Source organism: Mus musculus, chromosome 2 (assembly GCF_000001635.26).
Source record: "Mus musculus strain C57BL/6J chromosome 2, GRCm38.p6 C57BL/6J".
Lineage (NCBI taxonomy): Eukaryota > Metazoa > Chordata > Mammalia > Rodentia > Muridae > Mus > Mus musculus.
Window position 1 is genome coordinate 92,964,395 of NC_000068.7, and position 20,575 is coordinate 92,984,969.

Genomic DNA, 20,575 nt, shown 5'->3' on the forward strand with positions numbered 1-20,575 from the left:
GCTCACCAAGTTGGACTTTGATAGTACCCTTACTTTGGTCTGCTATTGGTTCTATATCTGGATTGAGAAGACTTTTGTTCACACTTCTCCATAAATAGTATCACACAACAGCTGCTTGGTGGCCACTGTCAAGGTGATGGTGCTTCTTGGCTGAACGACAGATGTCTAATGATAAGAAGGTAGAAGTAAGGAGACAGGAAGAGGGAAGACCACTATGAGGAAGTTAGGGGCATAGGGACTGAGAGCAGAGGCCTCAGCATCTCAAGAGGATAAACCTGCACTTAGAGGTATTTGACTACATTCACAATACTGCCTATATTCCTGTCAAATACCTTCCTTAAAAAATGTGGAAAAGATCTTGCTTGTCACCCTCTGTCCCTAGTGCTATCAACAAAGTTCTAAGACTTTTCTAAGTGGGGATCAGGCCCGCTCATGGAGAGCAACCAAATGCAGGTAAGCAAGAGAGCTGGAGCCATTGGCTTTGCAGAGGCCCTGGATGCTTCCCCACAGCGATTCTTGCAGGGCCAGTGTCATGGGGGCAGGTGTTTAACACGGTTTCAGTCATATCTTCTTTGGCCCACCTGACATGCTCAGGGGCTTCCTGCCAGAATTGGACTGCAGTGGGAAATGAGGCCATAGTGGGAGAAGGCAGAGACCAGCTAAAGAGGACCTGTGATCCTTCCAAACCCACACCTGAGCCCTTTGACAGGGTATGCACGACTTATGGAGGCCTGTCACAGAAGCAAGGAGCCAAGCTTGGGGTGGCAATTTAAATGCTTTTATTAATAATCTTCTTACATTACAAGGATAATGTGACAAAAGGAAAGACGCTGCATACAGATTATAAACCAGCATAGCTCTATTTGTATCCAGTGTTCTAGCCCCAACACACAGGTACTAGAAAGCACAGTCTGCCAAATAATAACATTGAGAATTGTTTTTAATAAAGAAAGTATTAACATATTAATATGTATGTGGTAATAGGCTCCTAGGAGTCCCCCCCCACCCCCACTTTTTTTTTTCTTTGTGATTGACATGAAAAATGGTTCAGCAGCTTGGGGGTGGAGAGGAGGAGAGAGATCAGGGCTGAAAAAGATTACTGGTTCTTCCAGAGAGGCCAAAGGGTAGACTGAGGGATGCCCTAGGACAGCCTGGCCTTTGTCTTCTCGTGAGCAGTATTGTGAGCCGTTGCCTCCTCTGCATGGAGACTGGTCCACTAGATGCCCTGTGGCATGCTCTCTCTCTCTGAGGTACAGTGCATTGTGGGATTGCTACTGGGAATGCCTATCCCCTGGCCAAGCTCTGACCCATTGTAGTGGGAGGAAGGCTTGGGCCATTGGTCCTGAACTCTACTGAGCCAGGCACTAGGAGGTGTTCAGCCCAGTTGGCAGCTAGCTGTGGCTCAAGGAGACGGGCATTGGCAGAGCAGACCTGGTCTCAACTGTGGTATGGGACTGGTCTGCTGGAGACTGAGGTCCGTTGGTAGGATGGTGAGGAGAAGCAGGGAGAGACCTACGAAGGCTCGGTATGGGAAATGAGTGTGTCTGAGGAGCCCAAAGGCAGGCTGCTCCTCGAGAGCAGGGAGGGCATCTGTCATCAGACCCTGTCAACTTCCAGGAGAGAGAAGGGAATAGAGGATGCTGGGAGCAAGCTGACTGGACTTCCAGGGACCACAGACATCCCTACCCAGCTTGAGGGGGGAGGTGTTGCCTGGGGACAAGCTGAAGAAGATACCCTCCCTAGAAAGAGTGGGTTTGGGTATCTGGTCACAGAATGAGAACAGTGTTTGTGAACTAAACCTAAACCTGCTGACACAGCGGAGGTGGTTGGGCTGCTTGGTTGGTTTGGGAAGAGGGGACAACATTGTCCTGAGTACAGCCAGCAGCTGCTGCAGCTGTGCAGAGTCGGGTGGGCCAAGGCCCTGCTCCTGAATTTGAGTTGCCATTGAAAATGTCAGTGTGCAGATATATCTCTTCCACCAGGTGGGGCCTTTGGATGGGGAAAGGCATCAAGTGCACCTGAAGTGCACGCCGCCCTCCCCAGCTCCCAGTGCTCTAGAGACAGTGGTTAAATGGGTGAAGGAGGCCAGGACTGTGTGTCAGAGGCTTGGCCTCCAGGGGGTAGGCAGGGGAGGCTTGGCCTCCAGGGGGTAGGCAGAGGCATTGGGAAATGGGACTGACATCGTTCTGGACCACGGTTTGTCCCGGGTGCCCCTTTCCCGTTGCCATCAATGCTGCTCACTCCTGATAGGGGCGGGTATTGGGGAGTTTGTGCAAGAGGTCCCTTCACTGGGGGTCAGGGACCAAGTCCAACCCCCTACTGCTAAGCAGCAGTGAGCAGCTAAGTGCAGGCTGGTGGTGCTGGGAGGTAGGGTACTGCAGTTGCATGCAGCTCAGGGCTATCTCCTTCCAATCTCAGCCTTTGCTGGCAGGAAAGGAGAGAAAGTGCATGGAGAGAGAGCCCAGGCTCAGCCACCCTCCTCTCCAACACCCCAAGAAAGATGCCCCCATCTCAGTGGCTAGCAACCCATTCTGATGCGCATTATCCCCACCTCCTCTCCAGAGCCCTGTCTCCTCCCCCCAAGCCCAACCCAGCACCAGGCTTCCCCGCCACCCTTCCAGCTCTATAGACTATTTTTATATCTATTTAAAACATAAAAATGTATAAATATATAGGATATTATTTATAGATATATAGACGTGATTTACTCTCTTACTCTGCATGTATACGTACTGTATATGTCCGTATATACAATTGATATGCCTTAGCATCAGTATGATACACTGCACATACCCCTGCCTCCATGCACAGCCTCCTGGGGAGACTGCATTGCATAGGTATTTCTAGGGTGATACCATTTGAAGGGATGGGGGGAGGGGAGAGAGTGCTAGATGGGAGAGGAGGGCCAGACTATTTTTCTCTCCAGAGAGCACTTTTCTCCCTCTCACTAACATGCAAAGATTACCTCAAAGACTCTTAAAGTGACCCTGACTAACAGAGGAGTAGAAAAGAGCATTCCTCCGAGTAGGAGGACCATGCACACCCGGCACACATTCCCCACCCCCTCAAAGAAGGGAGGAACCGTCAGGCTGGAATCCAGGGCAGTGTGTAAAGGGGTGATCCCACCCTAACTGTCGGCTCTGCCCTCCTTTCCTCACTCCAGAGGCCCTGTTCTCCCTGCTTCCGTTGCATGCCCAGTCTGGCTGGGCTGCTTCTTAGAGGAGATCCAGGGCACACATGAGCTCCAGTGAACCTGGGGCCTGCAGCCAAATGAGGTGCATGGATCACAAAAAGAAAAAAAAAAGCACAAATCCGGGTTAGAATTTAACCCAGACTATCCACTGAAAACAGGTTGGGATGCCTTCCAAGGGGGCAGAAATGAAAAAACAAAGGAGTGTTCTAGAAGACTTCAACCCATCCGGCATCTCCTGGCCCCCATCACCTGGCTCCAGGTGGGCAGCAAAGGACCGCCAGCTCAGGCTGGGTAACATCTTAAAGTCCATTTCTTCCTCTCTTCGGCCACACCCACCCTCTCCACACCTTCCCCCATCCCCTCCCCCTTCACACAAATGAAAGGCATTTAAAAGGTGCTTCAAGTCACTCCAAGGTCCTTGCTCAAAATCAAAGATCTGACTTGAACAAGTCAAACAGAAACCTCAGCAAAACAACGCAGGCTGGGAACACACAGCCAGAGCAGAGGGCAGAAGCTCTGGGACCTCAGATTCAGGGCTCCAGGCAGAACTTAACTACACAGAGTCCCGGAGCTGAGTGCACTCTCCTTCCCCAGTGAGGAGGGGGTAAGGCAGCTGGAGATGCCACAAGCAGACATTATAAAACAATAGCTCTGGCACCTCTGATGCCCGCACTCTGATGTCTCTGGAGGGATTCTAACTGGGCAGGAGCTGCCCACGCAGCTGAGTGGTCCACCTGTCTCAGTGGTCATTGTTTTCCTTTGCTGGGGGGGGGGGCACACTGTAACCCTGTGTTTCAGCAAGGTACCCATTTGGCACAATGGCCACAAGCCTCAGTCTTCAACACTGCCTCACTTCTTACTCTCACCAACGTGAACCAATGAAAGCCACTACCAGCCCAGAGAGAATAAGTCTCAGCCCCTCAGATACATTTCATTCTATGCCCGTGACTACCAGTTCTACTCCAGAGACTGAATTACAGTCCCTGTCCCATCAGAAATGACTGCATATACACTCTAAGCCCTACCTTCCCACAGTCTGTTAACCCAGCCAAGATATGGGGTGAGCCAGGCATATGGTTCTCGGGCCAGACATGAAGGGTGGGCAGACCCAAGCCCTTCTCCAAGAGGAGGATAAGAACAGGTCTGAAATCACAGGGCATCACAAATGGAACTCACTGGGCAGAAGCCCTGACCCTCCCAGGGAACATCCAAGCTGACTACAAGGGGTTCAACCTCAGTGTCCCTTAGTCATTCAATATCCCGAGGCAAAGTGGCCCATGGTGCATCTGTCACAGCCCTGCTTGGCTGCACAGTCACCAGCACCCAGAGTTTCGGAGACTGAGCAGAAGACACGTGTAGAGCTCAGCTTCTCAGTGGCTCTGAGGCAGAGGTCATTGCAGCAGAGGACAGAGGTGGGGTTGAGGAGACAGAGGACCAAGGAATGGGTGACTCTGAAGCCACATGATACTGCCAGAACAGCTCATTCTTCTAGGCCTCAAGACAGGTCCACTGATCCTGGGTATCTTGAGGAGACTCAGGTAACAATGGCTTGGCCTGGCAGAACCTGTCTCTATGGATGAGGACCTGAGTTCACTCAGCTATAGCTCCTTGGGAGGGAACGGTCAGTCCTGGTTTTACATGTCTGGCTTAGGACCATCTGGGAGAGCTCCCTTCCTGGGTGAGGGAGCCCCATGCACTGGGAAGGACAGATGTAAGGCAACTGTTGGCAAGAAGGAAGGGCCCAGGCCACGGTTTATGCCTACAGGCTGCCCATGAGAGACCAGCCTTGCCACCCATCCCTACTCTGAACCCACCTCGGCCTATTCAATTTTCAATAAAATTGTCCCAGACCAAAGTCTGTGTCTGTGAGGAGATGGGGTCCTGAGGCAGGAGCGAGGCAAGTGGAGACCTTGTGCTTCGCAACAGCTGCCCGTGTGGCTCCAGCTAGGCTTGGGCCGGGGTAGGAGGGGCAGCTGAAGAGAGACACAAACTCAGCGTGGGCAAGGGTGCTGAGGCTGGGGGATTCCCAGGCCTCTGCAAGGGGCTTTGAGTTTTCCTACCTAGTTCCTGCTAACTCTCCCTGCTCAGAGGGTGAGGGGTTAAGATGGGGACCAGAGTGAGATGAGGGGTGAAAGTCACCAGGTGGGGTGTATCAACTTGTTGAAGAAGGCAGCATTAAGAGACCTGGCAGTGGGACAGTTGGAAAGACCCAGATTTTCGTTTGTTCAGTTTTGTTTCTTGTTTTAACATGCTACATCACTGTTGAAAACAAAAACATTTCAAAAATAATATATAATATATATATATAATATTTATATCATGAAAAGCTATTGGCTAGCAGCAATGATTCTAAATTTATCTTAGCACCAAGACCATGGAGGCAAAGGGAGGCTCTGAGGGAGGACGGACAGACTGCAGAACCAGGAAAGGGTAGCAACGTGTTCAGTGTTAATGACATTTCTGTTAGGCCTCAGAGGTGAGACAGACCCAGAAGGAAGGAAGCTACCATAGCTGCAGGCCCCACCAGGGAGGTTGAGGGTACGGGGGCCTTTCCTTGTGGTTGAACCCCCAATACTCCACTGAAGGAGAGGGACAGTTCTCTGCAGAACTGACCATGGGCAGGTCCTTCAGACCTTCCTCCCTTCCCCAAGACAACCCTGTATCCACATTCTGAGATCTGCACAGACTACACAGATCAGATGTGGAAATTAGAGAGAAGTTTTTAACAGCTCATGCACATTTCTGAAAACTCTTTGCGAGGTATACTGGTAGATAAATGAACATTGGTCAGACTCCTCTAGTTTAAACCACTCTCTTCCCCGCTATGGGGGGAGGCGAGAGGCATTTCTAAAGCTTATATGTAGTTGCAAAGTGTGTGTGGTGTGTGTGCATGTATGTGCATGTGGTGTGTGTGTGTGTGTGCATGTGGTGTGTGTGCATGTATGTGCATGTGGTATGTGTGTGAGTGGTGTGTGTGCATGTGTGTGCATGTATGTGCATGTGTTGTGTGTGTATGTGTGCATGTGGTGTGTGTGCATGTATGTGCATGTGGTGTGTGTGTGTGTGTGTGTGTGTGTGTGTGTAGGTATGTATACATGCTTGTACCTTGAGAATCCCACCTCATTTCCTGTTTTCTCCTATTCTATAGGACATCTCAACTCTACTCAAAATAAGAAGAGTTCACAGGCAGAGAAGCACTGCCTGGTGTCCTGTGACCTTCCTGCAAGGCTGAGGAACACATTATCAGCCTTTTGCAAAAGGAAAAACCTCTCTAGGCACTCTCTGAGTTCTGGGTAGCCCAGGGCATGACTTTCGTTGATTGCTCTGCCCTTGAACTACAAAACAGCTGCTCCTTGGTTATGAAAAGAAACACAAATCCCACAACACATCCCATAATTATAAAGATGAAAACAATGTGAAAGTTGAATATACACTTTTCATTTTACCTGTATTTAGCCAAAAGAATCATGGTCCTGTTGGGAGTTTAGATCTCGTGGCTCATTGTCTCCCCAACAGCCCAAGATATGAATGGAAGTATATACTTTATCCTCCAGCGGCTGGAAAGGGGGAGGCATAAAGCTTACCCTCCCTCCACCCCCAAGTTTCAAGCTCGTATGTGAAAAAAAAAATTACGTTCAGTGTAACAGCTCATATCTTTAAACTCCAGAGGCCTGAAGAAGGGAACTGACAACCTAGGGTTGGCAGAGGTGACACAGGGGAGCGGCGACATGGGGGGGGGGTGGTGGTGGAGGGGAACGCAGCTGGCTCACAGCGGAGGGAGGTTGATGCATTTGACCATTTGACGGTGGGACAAGGGAAGGAATCAATCAGAAAATGAACAAAGAAAGATCTCCCAAGCTGAAGTCAGGTGAGGGGAGAAAGACCAGATAGTCTAGTCCAGAAATCCAATTCACCCTCATGGAAACCCAGATGTAATGTAACTGGACCAGGATGCCAATGAGGAGACCACAAAGTTCACCCCCCCCCCCGCCCCCGCCACAAAACCATACCAAAAAAGGAGAAGGCAGGCACCCAACCCCCAGCCCTCTACCAACACATGAGAACAGAAACAGAAGAAGCCACCTAAAAGTGACAAGAGAATCATCATTTAGCTTATGCCGCTTTGACTGTTTGGTGGGAACACGTGTGGCCCCAGAACACGCTCGTGTAAGTGAGGATGAGTTGCCGTGGAGGCTGCAGCTGCCAAGTGCGGAGACAAGAGTCAGTTGCCAACATTGCTCCTTTCTGAAAGCTGCCAGTGGCTTCTGGTGGACATAATTAACTTAGTCTTTAAAAAAATTTCAGTGTAGGTTTATATATATATATATATGTATATATAATATAATATATATTTATATAATATATCAAAGCTTATGAGTATAGATTAAAAAAATATTCACCGGCTTTGTGGCCTCTGGAGCTCAGGCCCCCTACATGTCTGGGTAGAACTCAGAGCCATGGTCCACCACATGCAGCATGGGCTTCTGCTCCAAGGCAGACATCCTACTGAGGACCTCGGCTGACAGTGTGTAGCTATTGCCAGACTTCTCCTCAAACCAGCTGTCCAGGGCTCGCTTGGCATCAAAGTTGGCGATGGGCGGTCCGTTCACAGCAATTGTCAACAGGTCACTGAGCTGCTCCAGGGTCAGGCGGGAGCGGTGGTTTTTGCGGACCCGCTGGAGGGCGCTCCGGCCTTTCTCGCAGCAGGCTGTGGAGGTGGGGAGAACTTTAAGGACCTGAATGATCTTGTTCAAGAGCGGAAACCTCTGCTTGTACTTGCAGATGTGGCTGAGGAGGTCTTTGAAGCCATTTTTGGTGTAGTAATCAGCCTTGAGGTCTCTCCACTCCATCAGCAGGCTCCCCCGGGGGTCCGTCCCTTCGCGGCACACATCCCGGGAGAAGGCAGGAATGGCTTCCAGGTGGTCGAAGATCTGAACCATGTCCTCCTTGCCAAAGCTCAGGAGCTCCTCGCTGTTCCTGGGCCAGGCCGCTAAGTCGAACACCTGGCAGGCCTTCACAAAGACCCGGCTTCGGGAGTCAAACCTCTGAGCCAGAATGACCTGTGTCTTCTGGCAGATCTTCTCTCTGATGGACTGGAACTTGGCTTCTGCCACCCTGAGGTTCTTCACGGCGATCCCATTGAAACTCTCTCGGAAATTCTCCTCGAATTCCTGCAGGTACTCTCCCGGGGAGTCCGCAAGCCGGCTGATCTCCTGGATTGCCTCCTCGATCTTGTCATCCACCTGTGACACCAGGAGGTACTCGCCCTGGAAGATGTAGGCCAGGCGTGACAGCACAGCGATCACGTCCAGGAGGAAGTAGATGAGCTTCATGGATTGGTAGTCCATGAGGAACTGCAGCAGGGCCAGGGCTATGGCTGAGGCGTCAGCCCGCTGTGTCTGGCTGCTGACATCCTTCAGGTGAGCCACCACTTCCAGGTAGTCCTTGATAAGGGCGTTCAAGACATTCTGCTCACCAATGATCCACCTCACGGCACGGATGTCCCCCAGGAATTCGGTCTCCTCGCACAGGGTGGAGGCCGTGGAGCGCAGCTCACACATGAGGCGTGGTGAGTAGCGGTAGAAACTGAGGAGCTGTTTCAAGTTGTTCTCCAGCTCCTCTAGGCAGGGCAGCTCTTTCCCACTGATGGCATCCAGGATCTCCAGGTGGGGCCGGTGCACCATGAAGGGCAAGCACAGCAGCCACGGAAGCGTCTTGCGGATGGTCATGAACATGCTGGCGCGCAAGCTGGCGGTGATGTTGGCCCCATCCACTCCCAGGCCCACAGTTGGCTTCTCGTCCTGTAAGCGGATGCCCAGAGCAGCAAAGGCCCGGTCGAGTGCTTGGAGATAGCTTTCTGTGCTGGAGAAGCCTAGCTCCTGCAGGGATAGGAATTCTGTGGCTGGGGGTCCATCACTGCTGGTATACTGCACATAGACGGCCACTGTGTCAGCCAGAAGGTCGTCACTCTGCCCATCCAGGATGATGCTGAGGCAGGGCGACTGACGGATGCGCTCCACCAGGTCTTCTCTCAGTGCCCGGGCGATGTGATGGATAAGGATCTGGCAGTCCCCCTCATTCATATACTGGTCCACCACCTTGAGCTCGCACTTCCGCAGCAGCTCTGCCAGGGGCCGGAAGTCGAGGTAGGGCCTCCCCTCCAGCGCCAGGTGGTAGGCGGTGTTGAAGAGCAGGGTCATGTTGCGGCACATCTCCTCAGTCTTCTCCGGGTGCATGCGCAGTTTGTACAGCTGCAGGCATTTCTTGTGCAGGTTGCTCTGGCTGTGCAGCTTGATGGTGTGGATCTTAAACTGCTTGGAGCCGATGATGAAAGCGGAAGTGCGTGAGGACTGAACCGTGTACTGGCGGCACACGTGACACCACATCTCATTCAGGGTCGGGGAGTACCGTAGGAACCAGAACTTTTTCAGCCACTCCTGCTTGAAGCGCCGGATGCGGCGTCCTGTGGCAGAGGACATCTTGGAGGGTTCATCGGTTGCCGTCATCACGTCGTTGGAGACAGATTCATCTGCAGAATCCACTTCCTGGTCATCGTCCTCCATGATGGCGGGGCCGGAGACCATACTCTCTGAGGCTGGAAAATAAGAGGGGAAGGAGAAGTTCGCGTGGGCTGTTGACAGCACAGACTCAGCAAGGGCCTCTGAGGGAGAGCGGGCCCCACAGAGATGGAAGCCCAGCCTGGAGTTGAGTCAAGGGTAACTCTACTCTCCACAGTGAGGTTACCTCCCCATGAGTTGCCCATGGTGTTCTTGGACGCTACTCACTATGCTCCATGCTGCCTGCACCTGAGCTCAGTTTTGATTTGTGGGTGCTTCTGGGGTGGAATGTTTTAGAAGAGGCAGAATGTTTGATGTCACACATTCAGGTTACACTGGAGGACCTGGCTCTGGAATGCCCACCGCTATGGTCAGGGTGAGCATGTGGCTCTTAACTGCGGGCAGCCTCGATATTGAGGCAAAATGTGGTTTTTACGTCCACCCCAACCCATTCTGAGGGTGGCTGAGAAGGGAAACCTGAGGGAAACAGCCAGGCTTAGCTGCAAATCTGCACAGAATCAAACCACAGTTCTTCCTTGGTCCAACAACTTGAAGAGATCCAGGCAGCCAGCAAAAAAGGACAGTCACACAGCTGTCGGCCCCAGGTTCTCTGGTTCCTCATCCTTCTAGAACTCCAGGCTGGGAACAGAGCACCATGTGGGTGGGACAGAGTCTGGAAGAAGTGGACGAGGCTGTGCTCCTGGCCTGAGTTTGGGGAGCTGTAAAAGCTCCCAGCAGAGACTGGGGGAAGAGAAGTTGGGTCAGGGGAGACAACAGTGGGCCCCGCCCCCAAGAGAAAACACCAGGTCAAGAACACAGCACACAGCCCTCCTGCAAATGGGACATATTTTATTGACAAGGAGGATATACAGGTTGGCACATGCAATGCCCTCCCTCCCCCGATCTTCAAGCCAGCCTGCCTCTGTCACCTGAGGGACTGGGCTCCCACCCCAAGAGGGGGCTGCCTCTGCTGAGTTGCATTCCTCTGGTCTCCTGGCAGGTGGTTGTGACAGAGCAGAGCGCTCTGGGCCACCCTCCACACAGTGCGCACGAGTGGCACTGCACACTCTTCCCTTTAACAGCAACCTCATCCTGAGGAACTTACCTGCAGGATCTGAGAACTCTGGGAGCTCAAGCACCTGTGGTGGCAGAAGGGAGGGCTCAGGCAGCTTTCCAGACTTAAGCATGTCTAGCTCCGCCTGCAATTCCCGCACTTTCTTTTTCAGGCGAATGCAGTTAGGACAAAAGGAGGTGGTAGGCAGCTCATGGGGGTCAGATGCCAGAGAGGCCTCTGCAGGGCTGTCAGCCTTGAATGATGTAGGCTCCTCCTCTTCATCTTCCAGTGGGCCCAGCTCTTTGGCCACCCTTTGAGGGACCTTCCAGTCCCCTTCCCCCGGGGTCCTGCAGATGCCTTGCGTCAGGGCAGCTCTACCATAGTCATCGTCCTGGTACTTGGGGACTTTCCGGATGACCAGGGAGGTGCTCAGGGCCAGCTGGCGGGCTTCCACGTTACCAGACTCCAGTGAGGCCTCTAGCACATCCTTGAAGATGAGATCTATTTTCTTCTTCTTTGCCTGAGGGTGTATGTCTCCCTCATCAAAGCTGCGCTTGTAAGGACTTCTGCCCTGCTTCAACACAGGGAACTGAGTGGGACCCCTTAGGTCTTCTGGGTTTTCCAGGGCTTGCTCAGCCTTCTCTCTCTGCAACCTCTTCTCTCCTAGGAAGGAAAACCAGGGTGTGAAGATGTGGGGGAAAGCCCCAAACAGAGAAATTGACAGGGAACAGAGCAGGCCTTCTGCGAGAGGATTGCCTGACACATCCACCTGGATCTGACCATCTGGGTCAGGTGAGACCCAAATGGAGAGAAGAACGGATCGTGGGCTCTAGAGTCACAGGACCTTTACAGAAAGGCCTCACATGGATAAATGCTACACTTGTGAGTTGGCATATGTCTCAAGCGGAGACTGAAAAGGAGTCATCATCCTATGGGGATGGGGCTTGCCATACTATGACCCCAGGAGACAGCATCTCACTCCATCTGACTAATGCAACAGCTTTCAGAGCTGAGTGTCTGTCTGCCCGCTATGGGACAAGCTATCCTTCAGACCTAGAGACTACACGGTGGTTGCAGGGCCTCAGTAGAAAGCACGGGGAAGCACAGGCCCTGCCTTCCTCCATGCTCATGGGCCCAGAGAGCCAAGGGAAACAGCCACCCTACAGCTGCTGCCTCTCTATTCTCCCAGCAGTCTAAAGATAAGAAATACACAAAGAAAGATGGGTCAAAGTCTTGTGGTTCTCAGTCATGGCTAAGGTTGAAAAAAGAAGTGGGGGTGCCTTGGGAAAGATTCCTAAACATACCAGAGTATCAGCCTCCCTCAAGATTAGGGCAAGGTAGTTGCGAAACCCAAAGTATTCTCAGATACAGCCATTTCCCCACCTGTCAAAAGATGCCTCTCTTTCCTTCATTTTTAATTACCTTGAAATGTTGGTGAGATCACCAATAGTAAGCTATTTTAGATCCTTTAGTGAGGCCAGCACAGACTGCTACAGAAGTGCTGGGATGCCCAGGGGGTGACATGCTGAGGAGAGTTGTTTCCCAGCCTTCAGAAGGTTCTGCCAGCAGAACCTGTGGGGTTGCGCAATCTCAAAGGCCACCTGAATTGGGCAGGGTCCTGGTGCTGCAACCTTGAGCCTCTGTTCAGTGTCCAGGCTTCTGTGAAAGGATTTGATAGGCCCTGGGTGAAGGTCAGGAGGCTCCATGCTTGGCCTCCCCCAGCTGCTTCCCTCACGCCTCTAGGCTCCCACAGAAAACAGCACAGCAGGGTTTAAGCCACTCAAGTCCCTATTCTGTCCTCACAGGCGCTGCTTAAGCAACAACCTCATCCCGGACTCCTGGCACTCGGGCGGCTCCCAGAAGCCCCTGTATCTGTGCCAGCAGAACTGCAGAAAGCTCGGGGGCGAGATGGAGCCCTTTAAAAAATGCCTTTTGTGAGCTGGAGAGACATCTCAGAGATTGGAAGCTCTGGATGCTCTTCCAAAAGACCTGAGTTCAGTTCCCAGCACCCACATGACAGCTCACAACCCTCTGTGACAGACTCTAGTCCCAGGGTACCCAGAAGATACCTCAAAGGGCAGCTGGCATACATGCGGTACACAGGCATATATGAAGACAAAACACCCATTACATACACTACATAAATCAAATTCAATTTTAAAAATGTAATGCAAGGTATTTGTGTCACAGGACAGGTGGGGTGCTCGCCAAGCTGAATCTCTGAAAAGTCAAGGGTGCCCTATTGCCTCGTCTTGGGCTCCCCAGACATCAGACCGTTGAAGATGCTGGGTGTTACATCACAGAAGACTCTCATTGTCTCTGTAATGGAAGATAAAGTCACCCATGTTTTCTAGGCTGAGCAGGAAAGCCTTCTGAACTTGTGGCTTCCATGTAAAATCCCTGGTCCACGGACAACCTTTAATAAAGGTCACCATGACTTCTATTCCAAATCCTCCACGACATTCATGGATAAAAATCAAAGAAAAAAATTTATAATCCCCACACAAATCACACAGATCACCTAAGTGTGTCGACTCGTATCCTTCAAAGATAACCACAAAGGAATAAAGAATATCCTCTCCAGGAGCTCTGGGCTCCACACAACACTCTTTCATTAAAAAAAAAAAAAAAAAAACGACAATAAGTACGATCTGGCTAAGCAGCCTCTGACCATGAAGATGCTCCTCTCTCTAAAAGCAAGATGCAGTGGTGCCCATCAATGGCCCCAGTGCTTGGGAGGTAGAGACGGAGGCTCTGGAGTTCAAAGCCAGCCTCAGCTTCATATGGAATTCAAGGCCAACCCGGGATAGATGAAACTGTGTCTCACAAAGGGGGCGCGGGGGGACTGGCAGATAGCTCAGCTGATAAGACGTTTGCTTTGCAAGTATGAGGACTTAAGTTTCAATCTCCAGAATTCACATTTAAAAACAACCAAAAAAAAAAAAAAAAAAAAAAAAAAAAAGCTCTGTGTTGTGGCAGGCACTTGCAATCCCAGTGCTGGGACGGTGGGTTCAGGTAGACCCCTGAGGTGCACTGACCAGCCAGCCTAGCACATTTTTCAAGTTCCAGGTCAGTGAGAGTTGTCTCAAAAGCAAAGCGATTACTGAGGAATGACACATGAGGCTGATTCATACATGCATGCACCTGCATATGAACACACATATGCACATACACAAACACATGTACACACACATGTACACACACGCACACACATATACATGTATAGCACATATACATATACACACACATGTACACACACGCACACACATACACACACAAAGCTAATATAGCTGTAATACCTTAAGTGACTGGGCAATGGGGACCTTTCTAAGCAGGGCTGATAGGTCATCCAAGACACATTTAAAGGTCTAGAACTCTGTACCTAACATCTAGCATGCATCCATCAGCTGCCAAGTCCCACGGTCACTCTCAAGGACCACTTCCATCACAGCTCCTGCTGGGTCCACTGTGGTTGCTGGTTTCTTCCTGAAGCCTACAATCCAGCCTGGTCACGGGCAGATAGATACCTTAATCCTGTATCTTCCAAGGCTCGCTCTCTCTCTCTTCTCAATCTTCCTGTGAGCCTTCATTTCCCCAAGCTCTCTCCTCTCTTTGAGATGTCCCTGGGTCTCAGGTCTTCTTGAGGATGATTCAGGTTGAGGTGCTTTGGAGAAGACAGGAAGACATATTCCAGAAGAATCCAAGATGGTGGGAAAGAGATGAATCTGTGCCACAGCAGCTGTGACCCATCTTGGTTTTCTTTTCTTTGGGTAATGTGATTCTTCTGGAACCCCCCTGGCTGTTTTTGTTCACTTCTGCTTTTATCGATGCAACTGAGGTTCACCAAACACTTCTGGAGGTTCCGAGGCCCACAGGAACCCTTCTGGAATTTCAGGAAGAGGCCAAACAGTAGCCACCCTTTATCCCAGAAGCATGCCATCCCAATGAAACCAGCATGGCCCAAGCTCAGCTCCAAAGGAGTCAGGAGATAGGCTTACCCACAGGTCTCTCAGCTCGCTGGCAACTGCCAGATGCTTTTGACTAAGTCAGACAGCTTTTGGGCACCCCAAGACCTGTTCTGCTTTGTCTTCCTAATCATCTTCACCTCAGTGAGTCATCTGCTCCCATCTCCTCCGCTCATCTTCTAAACAAGGCTATCCAGTGAAGAGGTTAGTTAAGATGACGGCGGAGAAGACGTTGGGCATGGCTCTGCCTCCGAGGACCAAATTGACTCTGGGTGTGTGAATGTACAGCTTCTGTGCAAAGATGGCTCTCTTGGAAAAAAGGACCTGGGTGCACCTGTGTACCCTGGCCAGGCTGAGGATGGCATCTACAGCTGGAGAGCCAGAGGCAGGGAGTAAGCCAAGTTCCTTTTAAATGAGCCATTCCAGTGGCACATGGATGGACAGCCAACCCACTATGTTCTCCCAGCCTGAGCCCATCTTCTCCTGTCCACTAGCCTTCCTCCGGTAGAAACCATTCCTTCATGCTGTGTATCATTTTGGCTCCCAGGAACAAGATCAACAACACCAAGGCTGGCTTTGTCTGGATAAAACTTAGATCCTCACTTCAGATGCCTCAAGTTGGAAAGCTGGCTCTGTCCTCATTAGTCACGTGACCCTGGGTAAGTCACTGCATTTCTGTAAAGCTCAGTTTGGACAATTGTACAATGGTGGAGCTGATGTCACGAAAATCACTGGTCTAGAATTTTACAGCCAAGGACTTAGTGACAGTCGAGGTAGAGATTGCATCAACGGTGGTAAGTACATTGCTCCACGGACTCTCAGAACATCTTGGCAGGTTAGTTCTCATTACCTTGATCCCATGGCAAAGTGAAGGCAACCCAGCTAGCACACAGGAAGTTATCTATTGAGGTACTGAGTGAGAAGTGTCTTTTCATCAGTTAGTGTTGGGGTAACAAGATTGGTGTTATTCAACTGATTTATTTGGTTGGGATTTGCTGATCTCTCAGGACTGCACACTAGAGAATTCCCTCGGGGTGGCCACTGGCTTACTTTGCTGAGGTCTTGCCTGTCCTGGCTCTTTGCACTGCTCGATACTGCATTCCTCATTGGTTTGCTTGGAAGGTTCCCAGAGGTGCTTTCTGGGCTTTTGTGGTTCAGAGTGGGTGTAACCTTTGCTGGTTGACATGGCCTTAGCCCCGTGGGCGTGGTCTTGGTCCTGTAGGCGTGACCCTAGCTTTGTGGGCGAGTCACTTCACAATCAGTACTGACCTAGACTTGTGGACTTAGCATTATGGGCATGTCCCTGGCCCTGAGGGCACACTCGCTCCTTCCCATGGCCATACTCACCCCGGGCTAAGTTGCGGTGGATGGTTTCCTGGGACATGCTATGCAGGCGCTTCATGTAGTCCTCGCTGTACCAGACCCGCAGCCGCTCTCCTGGCCGGATGTCTCGGCATGCCCGGAAGTAGATGCGCTCGCTGTGCTGGAACGCCAGGAGGTTCTGCTCCCTCTCCTCCCGGGAAATGACCACGTACCTGGTGGGGAGGGGACAGGTGAGAACCATGGGCCACACCTGGTTGAGTGCCTTAGGTGCAGGGCACAAGAGCTTAAAGTATGTGGGCACATAAGAAGAGCTGCTGTCTCATCCAGAGACAGCCAACTATAGAGCTGGTCCTCCTAACTTACATCTCTATTCAGGATCATGTTAACACATTCTCTGGACCCTAGGAACCTGTTTAATCTGAGACTGGAAATTATATCTGCCCTGCCAACCTTGAGAGTCACAGTCAACCCCAGACTCAATAGCAGGTGGCTATCCCTTCTCCTCTTTATTGACCTTAAAAAAAAACTTATTTTATTTTAATATTTTGTGTGTAGGGGTGTTTTTCCCGCATTTATGTCTGTGTACCATATGATAGAGCCCTCCCAGAGGCCAGAAGAGGCCATTAGATCTCCTGAAAGTGGAGTTACAGATGGTTGTGAACTACCATGTGAGTGCTGGGACTCAAACCTGGGTCCTATGAAAGAGCAGGCTCTTAAGCTCCAGCTCCACTTTCACTGACCTTTAACCTCAGTTAGGGCAGGGGGAAGCTTTGGGCTGTTTCCATATTTTGCTAGGCTTAGCAGAAATAACCGATCCTCTAAGAGTGACTGATGATAGCTCAGTTTTAGAGCAGCATCCTTATAGTTGGCCCAATAAGGACAAAGGGGGAATAGATAAAGGAGAGACAGCAGAAGATCGGCAACAACAGAAAGGCTTGGAGAGGCTGAGAAACTTGTCCAAAGGCACAGCTAATGATGCAAATTTGTGGCCTATCATTCCCTGAGCTACAACTCACAGTTTCCATGTGGGCCCGGAACGCATGGACTCAGCAATGCCCAAGACACCAATGAATCCACACCCCTCACCCAGTTTCCTTCAAATGACACTTCCAACATCCTGGAATCACCTTACCCAACTCCAAAACAGTGTTGCTGTGATGCAGAGTGAGACAGGTTGGAGCCAAAGCCAAGTATACTGTGCTCTAACAATGTGTCTCCCAGCAGAACTGCTTGAAGTCAACACACCCGTGTTTTAACCAGGACGGCCATCACTTTGGGTGGATCGTCTCTGGAATTGTCTGTACCTTCCAGGTTTCCTCAATAATGTTTGTGCTGCTTCTCTCACTCAAGAGGCAAAGAGAAAACATTCACACAGATGTCAGATTCTTTGCAAGGTGACAATGGGGGGCTGACAGCTCCAAGAACTTACACTGGAGACCGCTAGACCTGTGCCTGCAGACCTCCTATCCCATCTGCTCTTATCTGGACAGGTCCTGAAGAATCAACTTGACTACCCCAGAGGAGGCTGGCACCTTAGAAACACATCCCCTGGAGCCCAGTTAACAATCCATTCTGGCGACAGAGGACATTGTAAGCTGAGGGATGAAGACCCAAGCAGTGGGAGAGCAAACACCAAGCTCCTCCAATCTGGACAAGATCAATGGTGCTCACAGCCCTGGGTCAGCCGTCTTGCCCAGGGCCTTAGCCTCAGCACGCTTGCATCCCCACCTGTATCTTACATGAGCATCAGAGAGCCCCCTAACCCCATGAGCTGTGAAAATCTCATGAGGCTCTCCAAGCACCCAGCCACAACATAGTCAGCAAGGACAAAAGGCAGACCCCAAGACTGCAGCAACCATGCTCAGCCTTATTGCTCCACTCACAGGACCAGCCTCAGCTCCAAGTTTCCAATTTAACAAGAGTCTAGGATTGGTCCCAAACCATCCAGTGTAATGGTCAGGAGGACCCAGAATGAATGTAGCTCCAAGTTTTTCTGTTCCAGACACATCTGGAAGGTAGAAATCCCATTCTTGTGTTCTCTGGGGAACCACTGGTTCACAGAACACCCAAGAGCACCTTCTCCCTTCTCCCTTTCAGTTTCTGGCCAGCCATTCAATATTAAATGCCAGAGAAAAGGGTACATGGGGAACAAGTCACTATCACGATTTGCTGATTCAAAACAGCAATGTCTGGAGTGGGTCTAACCATTTCAAATGGTTTGCAGGCATTTCCCTTCGTCCCCCCTCCCCCTGCAATGTGGTTCTACCTAACAAGAGCCAGCATTTAGAGAGAGCACTCTCACTCAGTCTTGATACAGATCACAAAGTATTTCCAGCATCAGATCAAAATGTGTTGAGCATCTTGCATTTGGTTGTTTTAAAACTTGGCTTTTGAAATGAGATACAGATGGCAACTGTGGGTGAATCACAGTCACCGAGTCCCAGGACTTAACATGTTTATGTGACAGAACTTTCAAGAGAAAGTTTACTGCATCCAGCTAAGACTCAGGACCCATCACCTCTAATGAGGTCCCCTCCCTTTACAGTGGCGACACTCAGTGGCTTGGCACATTCTCGGAATTCTGCTGTGCTCATTCTTACGAAATACTGTCCTGTGTCACGTGGCCAAGGACCCCAGGGTTTCCAGGAACTGTCTCCTCCTTGTGGTCAAGACCAGTTGTCTACCAGGGGGTCTGAATTCCTAGCTCACACTCCCTTGTTGGGAAAACAGAGCAGGGTGGGAAACACCCGGGTCCAGGCTGTCCTGTAGAGACTGAGTTCAAGTCTGGCAGTTCAGAGTCAGGCATCCTAGAAATAAGTAGGTGACTGACAGTGGTGGGAAGGGCAGGGGTTCTGGACTGAATCTTCCCAGAAGATAACACATTGTTTTGAGTCCTGTCTCCTCACTAGCCTTGGGTACTGGACAGATAAGCACCGGGAGACAATTCTCAGGCCTCACCCACTGGGTCTTATCAAGTGCACCATATTTTCTAGCTGGGTCAGGAAATGACTATGGGTTCCGACTCAAGAAAGAAAATGGCTCAGGGAGTCGTCCACTTTGTTTAATGGGACTGACACAAGCCTGTCATGGCCAACGCAGCTTTCTACCAGAAAGGAAGTTGCCCAGGAAGACAGAAATGGGAAGACTGGACAAGAAGCTGGGCTCTGTGATGTCACCGGGTTAGGTCTCTGATATCCAGGCAGTTGCCCACATATGCTATGGGCTTCCTTTCAAGGCTTCCTTTTGGGAAGAGCTGGGACAGGCTCCCCATTCATTTCCTCTTCCTATTGAATATATTGAATATATTCTGGCTTCCTGGTCCCCACTGCCACCAAGACACCAAAATGGAAACCATTTCCATCTCAAACTGACCACTGTCCCTGGACTCTGACCTTGGTTCTTGTACACAGCCTTTAATGTGGCCTCTTCTTCCCCAACACCAGAAATAGAGGCCAACCAGTCTCACAGGTCTTGGGTATTAGAGGAGACCCAGGCCAGCTGCATCTCTGTATCTCCTGCCAACTGCAATCTTAATTTCCATGGTTATGCATTTTGGTCAGGAACTTAAGAGAATGATCTGGATTCCAAAGCCAAAGGTAGCTAAGAACTATTCAGAAAGTACATCATAGGCTACCATTTGAGGATTCCTCTCACGGAAGCTCTCTCCATGACAGGAGGTTAGCCAGGCTGACGGGTCAGAACACAGCTCTGTGGTGAGGCACACTCCAGTGAATCCAAGAGGAAGAACTCTGGTTCTTCTGAGGAGTCTTGGTAGGCAGGGCCTTGCCTTTCACAGGCAGCTACTGAGGTCAGTGGAGATGTAGCCACTACTGAGGAGTATCCCAGGATAACCCCTAATGGACAGCCAGGAGCCTCTCAAGTCTCCAGCCAGAAACTATTTCCTTCCCTGGAAACTGTAATACTTTGGGGGAGCATAAGGTTAAATTTACTTTTGATGTGCAGGAAAAATTAAAAGTTGACATCCATGGATGTTCAGCTGCCTTTGGCCTACAAGTCACTGCCTTTCGTTTGGAGGGCCAAGCATGGGGTTGAGCACGCCCCTAGGGAGTTTATGGAATCCAGAATATGCAAGGTCCACAGGGACCTCTTCCCCATACACTTTCCATTAGGCATCTAATCCCTGATTTGGAGGCTCATGGGGGTTCCCTGGGATAGGAAGAAAGAGAATACACACCAAAAAAAGATCCTGGAGCCTGGCTGTGTTCAAAGTGTGACATCTGATTCATTTTATTGCCATCTTAACAAAAAATATTTGAGAAGGCCAACTTGGGTTCCAGCATGGACAGGCGGGGCAATTCCAGGCACCAGGCTATTACTAGACAAGACAATATGCAGTCTGATGGATGGGGCAGGAACCACCAAAGAACCACAGATTGAGGCAATGGAGCCCAGGGCTCAGGGGCACAGCAGGTGCCATCCGTCCATCATCTCATGTAGGACGAAGCATGGTGTGTGTTTATAA

At 50.7% G+C, this 20,575-nt stretch overlaps 1 protein-coding gene across 8 annotated transcripts in view; it reads right to left on the reverse strand.

Annotated features, from left to right (window-relative positions):
- Positions 1–756: 756 nt before the first annotated feature.
- Prdm11 (PR domain containing 11) overlaps positions 757–20,575 on the reverse strand; it is an 81,015-nt gene continuing 61,196 nt past the window's right edge. For 5 of the 8 annotated variants that reach the window (XM_030245942.1, XM_030245934.1, XM_030245944.1 and 2 more), the window contains 3 exons: positions 16,117–16,304; positions 10,856–11,467; positions 757–9,788 (listed from right to left, as the gene is read on the reverse strand). In XM_030245942.1, the coding sequence (XP_030101802.1) occupies positions 7,624–9,788; positions 10,856–11,467; positions 16,117–16,304 (2,965 nt within the window). In that variant the 3' untranslated portion in view covers positions 757–7,623. Of the gene's footprint in view, positions 9,789–10,511; positions 11,468–16,116; positions 16,305–20,575 lie in introns of those variants that run through there. The other 3 variants (NM_001368848.1, NM_001368849.1, NM_001177536.2) reach the window with 3 other exon arrangements.